Raw genomic sequence first — 7,904 nt, 5'->3', positions numbered from 1 at the left:
GCGCGGAAGCCGCACCCCGCGGGTGGAGCTCAGCGAGGTAGCTTCCCGCTGCAGCCGAACCCAGGGCAACGCGGTGAGGGCCTTTGCCGACTTGGAAAAAAACACAAAACGCCCACCGTTTCGGTCTACAACCCCAAAACGTCGTCGGTCACCTCCTACAGTATTTCCAGCCACCAGGTCACCAGACACTACACCGACTTTAGTACCGTTTGTCAATCCGTCTTCAGACGTTTTGCTGCTCAGCAGACGCTGAAATGTGTCCTCGTTCGCCTTGTTACACACTGCAATAAAGCTTCAACGAGGACATCATGTCTCGAGATCCGAGCTTCGGGATAGTTCGCGCCACCTAACCGCCTCTGTGCCGGAGTAAGGTTGACGTGGGGTGGAAAGAGCTGAGGAGACCTAATTCATCCGTAATCACGTTCTTCTGTTCTCAAGGCCACCGATACCACCACTGACATCTACGACTTTACTGAAACCATTGGGATACTTCGACTCTGCCTCTCACCTTCATGTCAAAATTTCTTCCACAAGGCTAACTGACTTCATTCATACAAGTTCTTGCATTAAGACCCATCAGCAAACCTGGGAGTAGAGTTTAACAGCTGCTCCTAATTTAGCCTGTTGGGGGAAGGACATCTGTTTATCCCATCTCTACTTTTCTGCATCCTCTAAACCACTGCTCAACCTGGATACCTTCTCTACTGATTCCTGCCATTAGAAATGCTGCATCTTTCCCCTCAAAACCTAAACCAACTCACCCTTCCTTGATTGTTTCTCCTTCCCTTAACTACCTACACCTTCACACCTTATTGTCACTCATCCGATGGTATCTGCTTTGGTCCTGCGTACTGTTTTCTTTTTCCTGGTACTATTCTAACACTTTATGTGGACTAGTCTCCTGTCAAATTCAGTTGATGTCTCTACAATTCTCGTGGCATTTTTTCTTGAAACTTTCCAACCGTGGCAATTGCAAACTGTAAATATCCCTATTCTACCTTTGTCTACACTCAATGAACAAACCTAAGTGGAGAAAATCTCAAGATTTTCTGAATCCTGAAAAATAAACCTATTAGCTTTAGAACTGAAAGGATGCTATTTGAGTGTAATGAGCAATCCTGTTTCACAAACTATCTTAACTCTATCTACACCATGATCATACATTGAAGGTGAACTACTGGAATGTATCTATTCAGTCACTCTGTATCCTTTTACCCAAGTCAATAAAATGTCCTTCCTCCATAAAAATCAAGTGACCAGAGCTCTCCCCATGACACCTAGCAACTTGCTGGGACACTAATGATCTATAATCCAAAATATCTGCAGGCAGGACAGCATAGACTGAAGCCAGACTGCCAAAACCTCAATCCTGGCTCTCAATTCCTAGCTGTGCAGCCTTGGGCAAGTAGCTTTAACCTGCCGATTTCCTCACATGTATAATAGGAGTAATTGGAACATTTGCCTCAGACGTTTGATGCAAGGATTAACTAGCTAATTTACATTTAGTATCTAGGAGAGCACTGGCACATGGGTGTACTCAACAAATACAAATATCCAAACTCACTTGCCATCTGAAAAGGAGGCATAGAGCTCCCGATGAATTTCAAATCTCCTTAGATATTGGGTAGATCTTGCAGAAGTCCCAAGGCTAGGGATGCCTCCCAGGGAATTAATTAGAGAAGTGATGTCTATCCAGTTAAAAAAAAGGCAGTCATCTCCCAGTTTCCCTTTACCAACTGCTTCAAGTGGCAAACCTCAGCCGCAGATATCCAAAGCCATATACAATGTGACCACAAAGTTTGAGTCTAGATTTATCTCCCACCAGCTCCCCAAATGAACCTTACATCAGTCTAATATTTATATCCTGCTGCCTGAACACACCCCCATCCTCTTACCTCTGGGCCATCACCCTGGAACTCCTATCCTCCTCCACTTCAACTACTCCACTACCTGTAGAAATCCCACATTGCTTCCACACCTGAGCAAATCAAATAAATCACTGTTTCAACCTTTATTATGAAACTAAATCCTCATTATCTTTTGCAAATTCTGTAATTTCTAAATGCCTTCTCCCACTAGAATGACTTTGTGTGTAGACTACCTATTTCTTACATAGCCCGGAGTCTTTAGTACAGTATCTGGCACATAGAAGATGTTCAATATTCGTTAATTGGAAAATCTGTCTCATTTCATCATCCCATTCTAATCCCAAGCACCTCTACAGTGATCGACATCTCAAAGACGTGAATTCTTAATTCCGAGCTAGATTCAGCCTGAAGTTAGATCCCTTGCTTTGAACCTAAATAAACCAGCAAGTCTAAAACACAAGTCCTTTAACAAAAGACTTGAGAATTACTTGGAAAAGATTTTTCTTCATAGATTGGAATGCTAAAATGCTAACTTTACAGGCAAAATGTTTTAATTAGTCACAACAAAACTCAAATATTCCTTAAGTTAAAATTAATCTCAAGAAAAGTTAATCTCTTACCAGCTTTTTATCCATTGCATGTTAAGAAGTTTCAAGGATATGACACTATACAGAGGGAAGGTGTCTTTGAAAATTATAAATTATATGGTTATAACAATTATCTACATGCGATTAACTGAGACATGAAATGCTGCTCAAATTATATCTTCTCTAGTCCTAAAGAATATTAAATCCTTGGCAATTCTTGAGAAAACTGAACCAAAAAGAATACTGCTAGTCTCATAATAACTTTACCATAATTATTGTCATTTTCTGATTTCAAATTTTAAAAGTATCATAATGTGTAATTAGGTTGGAAGTCAGTATCTGTCAGTTGTAGATGTTAGTCTACATACTGATTTGTCTACCTTTTAAATAAACGTCCCACTCATCTCCTAATTTTTTATTGTTTGGGGTTTTTTTTGCAACATATTATAAGGAGATACAAGCTTTACCATCTATCAAATAGAATATAGTTGACCCTTGAACAACTGAGGGGTTAGGTGGTACCAATATACTTGCAGTTAAAAATCTGAGTCTAACCTTAGACTCCCCAAAAACTTGATGGCCTGTCCTTGACTAGAAGCTTTACCAGTAATAGTCAATTAACACCTATTTTGTATGTTATACAAATTATGATGTTTTCTTAAAATAATGTATGCTAGAGACAAGGTTATTAAGAAAGAAGGAAAAGAAACTCCATTTATTGTACTGCATTTATTGAAAAAAAAAGAAATCTATGTATAAGTGGACCAGTGCAATTCAAACAGATGTTGTTCAAGGGCCAGCTGTACATTCTGTTTTTGTAAGGCAAGAGATTCATATCTTTTAAAATATATTTTATTAAATAATCTACTTGGAGAATAATTACAAAAGCTTTAAACAGTAATTCCAAGTAGTTTAAAAGAAAATTTCCTTTAAAAAAAAAAAAAAAAAAAAGACCAAACAGTCCATTATTATGTTTTGCTGCTTTATACACAGGAATGATTTATTTTACAAACTAGTCAGTTGCAACATTAGCCTGTCAAATGTAAAACATTTCTTAATATGTCTCAAAGGCAAAGTGAACTTGATGATAATCCTTTCACATTAACCAGAATGACAAACCATAATAAAATTAACACCGTAACAATTCAAAATAAAACTTATAGAATAGGCACTTTGAAATTGAAATCAGCTACTGTAACTCACAATTTGTGTTACTTGTACTTATCTCATTCATCAAAGGTTATCAACCAGTGAGGCAAATGTTCCTTTGATGCAGAAGCACAAACACATTTAGGTTCCAAACACTGTGTTCTGGTTGTAATACATGCAAGACAGACCCTAAATTAGAAAAATCTTCTAAAAGAAAATGAAGAAAAACGAAAAGCAGCCAGGAATGAAAGCATTTACAAGCACTTGAATAAGGCCTTTAAGTGTTAAATCAGTGTTTTAAACCCCTTCATTCTCAGGTAAGGGATTAAGAGGCCGAGAGAGAGATCGTCTGCGAGGGTGAGGATACTGGAGGTTGGCAGTGTCAGCATCGCAAGAGTGCTCTACCAGAGGAGGAGGAGGAGGAAGGAGCTGGGCATAACTGGACCATCTCGATCCAGCCCGTGGGGAATCCAGAGGGGGAAAGAAATACCTGAAACAATGAAGACAGGAACAAAACACCAAAACAAAACAAAAACAACAGAAAAAAAAAAAAAGAAAAAACAGAAGAAAAAGAGAAAAGTAGTAAATACAAAGAGAACCAAAGAGAAAACACATGCTGAAAAAAAAAGCTTTAGTATATTCATGCCAAAACTAACAGAACATAATTGCAAAAATCAAGACCCTTACTCAAATCAGGCTTGCTTAAGCAAGTATAGAAACTTTAAAGAAAGAAATACAATCTGTTAAACTTAAAATGTTAAAAAAATTATCAGTATGAATGTTACAAAAAAAGACATTTTATAATTTAAAACATTTTCTAAACTTTTGGGAACATATGTGATGCTATCCTGTAAATTTACAAATCTAATAAGCTTTTTATTTAAGCAATGCTTCATTTGTAGTAGCAGCAGGCACATGTTTTTTAGTGCATACATGACACTGAGAACCAATTGAAATATACTTTCAATTAAGTATGGCCAACTATTGCAATGTACTTCTGAAGAATTACAGTCTTTGAAAATACTTAGCTGCTTTTCTGCAAAAACCTTAAATAGTACAAAATTTTGATAAAAGAGCTCAAAGAACATGTCTTACTGTTATTCTTTTGCCATTTTATAACTTACCCGTAATACTTAAGCATTTTAGCAAAGACTTACAGCTTTATCATCAAAGTCAAAGTTCTACAGAATATGAACTAAATGAAGCAGTCAACTAAATTAAATTCCTGAGCCTTGGAATGTGGAGGTTAATATGCATGCACAATTTTAGCAAGTTTTTAACTGCTCCTCTTACAGTAGGTTTCCAAATTTTGAAGGAAAACTTAAGCCATGGAATCATACCATAAAAAATATACAAGCACATATTAGAAAGGTTTAGCTCTTTAGTAAATATGAATTGAAAATTTACAAAGATATCTTCATTTTACTACCAAATCATAAAATGAAGCACTACCAAATGTTTAATTTGGCCACAAACTGTACAATCAAAATCACTTTAATTCTACTACTACTTCTCTCACTCCTTTACTGATATTTTTTAAGTATTACAAAGAAATGACAGAGTTGTACTAAATAATATCATGTATAAACCAATTCTACAAAAGGTAAACAAATTAGCACTCAAAACAATCTTTATGAAAAATATTTATTCAACCTTCAAATTAAAATTATAAAAATTCATCATTGTAGATGTTTTAGAAAACAAAAGAACTAAACCTACATTCTCCAAGTGGAATAAAGTGATATTTTCCCTCCTCCCAACTATTTATAAGGATAGTAACAATCCTTTTAATTTTAAAACCCATGTTAGTTTCAGGAACATTTCAAAAAATTGTTTTGGTGACAACGTCTCAACAAAAAGCCTCTCCATTTATATTTCAAAAGCTTCAAATAGTGTCAATAAACTGGCTAGTACAAAAAAAATGATATACACTGTATTTTTAAAGGCCTTTGGATTGCGTTTAGTAGTAAGCAGGCTGCTGGTGTATCTTGGGAGAGGTCAAACGGCGCTGGGGAAGGGGAAAAGGAGCTCGCTTTCCATTCCTGTGTGCATGCAACAAGCAGCAAAACAGCAAAGTTACTCCAGTTAGCTGGTACTCAGCTGTGCTTTCTGTTAAAGGACATAATACAAATGGAGAAGGGAAAATGCATCACAGATCTAACACGCATGGTTATTGGCACAATAAGAATACAGATCAAAACTTCAAAGCTCTTTACAATATATGCAATATAGGCAACAACAAAAACTAGATTATTTTTTTCTGATTAACAGTAGTATCCTTTGTTTCATGAAATCATCTTTATCATCTGCTATCTTTTGTGGTAACCTGAAATTGTTTTCATACAAATACTTAAAACTCAAAATCAAATAGCAGGAATTTTTAAATAAAAATATAACAATATAAAAATAGTTGAAATTTTAAATAGAATTCTGTTATTTAAGATGACAACACGATAACCACAGAACAATTTGCTAAGGCTGTGCTTTGAAGTTTCCTGAATTGTATTCCAAATTATTCACAAAGCCATACTAAAATAAGTTTATCTTACAAATTCATGTATTTGAAATTTGATTATGAAAACAAAGGATGACTCTTGAGATCACATCAAACATGTTTATTGAGATAAACAGGAATCTAAAATATGTTAAAAATTCTAAAAATCAAGAAATCAGAATTTAGCATTTCCTCTTACAATCTCCATTAAAGTTTTAAACACACACACAAAACACATCTAACTCACTCTCTCCTATGAAGCCTTAGTTAACGTACATTATTTAAAATTTCAGCTTGACCTGATTCAAAGGCTGCACAGCTACCACTAACATACTAATGCTCATCTAGGATGAAAATTCTCAGCATTATCCTAGAATTCCTCTTCATCTCACTTTAAAAGCAAAGTAAAAAAAAAAATAAATAAAAGCAAAGTAAAATCTTAAAGTCATAAACATTTCTGACAGACTATAATTCAGATATATATAGATATATACATATTCAGAATATAATTTAGTTTAAGGACTTAATAATTACCTATAAATATTATGACCATATAAGCTAGAGTTAACAAAGTAATTTTTTTCTACTATCATAATTATGTATGAATTTCTTCATTCAATCTTAAAACCCATGAAATCACACACGTTTAGTACGGCTACCAAATGATTTAAAAAGGAGACAATTTCTAGTTTTCCCACAAAACAGCCTACCTGCTAGAAGAAGATCCATTTAATGAATTTTGAAGATTTGGGATACTTGGACCTAGGGAAGGATTTGAGTTTCCCTGCTGAGAATTCCCATTGACAGGGCTCCCATTACCTTTCAAAATACCAGTACACTTCCAATTGTCCATATAATTAGCTGAAAAGAAATGGTCAAATACATTAACATGACTAATAGCTGTGTTCAAGGGCATAAATTTGTGGTCAAGTCCTTAAACTACAATTAAGAAAACAGAAGACTACATTTCTCTCAAGATAAATGTTATAGACATTTAAGATGAAATACAAAACAAAATAAAATAAAATGAAATACATATATCTCAACTTTAACAATTATTTTTTATTAAGTTTTATAAGAATTATTAATCTATAAAACAAAGTTTTTACCATTTCTCTTCCTTACAAGATAAGTATTAACAAAGACATTCTCTAATTTGCCACATTAACATTAGTATCAAAATAAATATCTTCATGAAAATAGATTTCAATTATGTGCATATGTAGGGTAATGGAGGTGTCTTCTTTTTACACAAGTGTAAGTCAGGGGGGAATCTAATGTCGTCAGAGATGACATAAGTAAGGTTGGGGTTTGAGTGGCTTACCCAACATGGCCTAATTCTTCAAATGCAAAATAGGTCACTGGAGACACTGGGTCCCGAAGCTCAAGTGAGTGAGCGTGCTGGGGCGAAACTGGGTGGTCCTGACTAAAGCCCAGAGACAAGAAAAGGAAGCAAAGCCCTTGATATCAAAAGACACTGTGGAAATTGAGGTCTGGGCTGGTTCTACCACAGCCTAAAACTGACCTAGGGAGACTCAGCCAAACTGCATTTTGAGAAAGAATAATTGCTCGGGGTACACAAACCAAGCTATTTAAGTTTGGATTGTAAAAGTGGGACACCACCAATTAGAGTGGCCCAAGGGCCAAGGACACCTCAGCCAGTGAATAAACGTCCATGGACAAGTGAAGACGCCATGCTACAACAAACACAGTCAGCATCAAGTTATTAGACACAATTCTCAATCAGCATGGCACTTACAGGAAACTTTCACAATCAGTAACCAGAACATTCTTGACCTTCTGAAA

The 7,904-nt window shown here is 35.5% G+C and overlaps 1 protein-coding gene across 2 annotated transcripts in view; it reads right to left on the bottom strand.

Moving 5' to 3' along the window:
• Positions 1-3,165: 3,165 nt before the first annotated feature.
• SEH1L (SEH1 like nucleoporin) overlaps positions 3,166-7,904 on the bottom strand; it is a 31,772-nt gene continuing 27,033 nt past the window's right edge. The window contains exons 8-9 of one of the 2 annotated variants that reach the window (XM_025429603.3): positions 6,809-6,959; positions 3,166-4,094 (exon numbers count right to left, since the gene is read on the bottom strand). In XM_025429603.3, coding sequence (XP_025285388.1) covers positions 3,902-4,094; positions 6,809-6,959 — 344 coding nt within the window. In that variant the 3' untranslated portion in view covers positions 3,166-3,901. Of the gene's footprint in view, positions 5,714-6,808; positions 6,960-7,904 lie in introns of both variants that reach the window. The other variant, XM_025429604.3, reaches the window with a different exon arrangement.

Source organism: Canis lupus, chromosome 7 (genome assembly GCF_003254725.2).
Source record: "Canis lupus dingo isolate Sandy chromosome 7, ASM325472v2, whole genome shotgun sequence".
Taxonomy (NCBI): Eukaryota; Metazoa; Chordata; class Mammalia; order Carnivora; family Canidae; genus Canis; species Canis lupus.
Note: the sequence above shows the minus strand (reverse complement) of the source record. Positions and strands in the feature narration are given on the sequence as shown.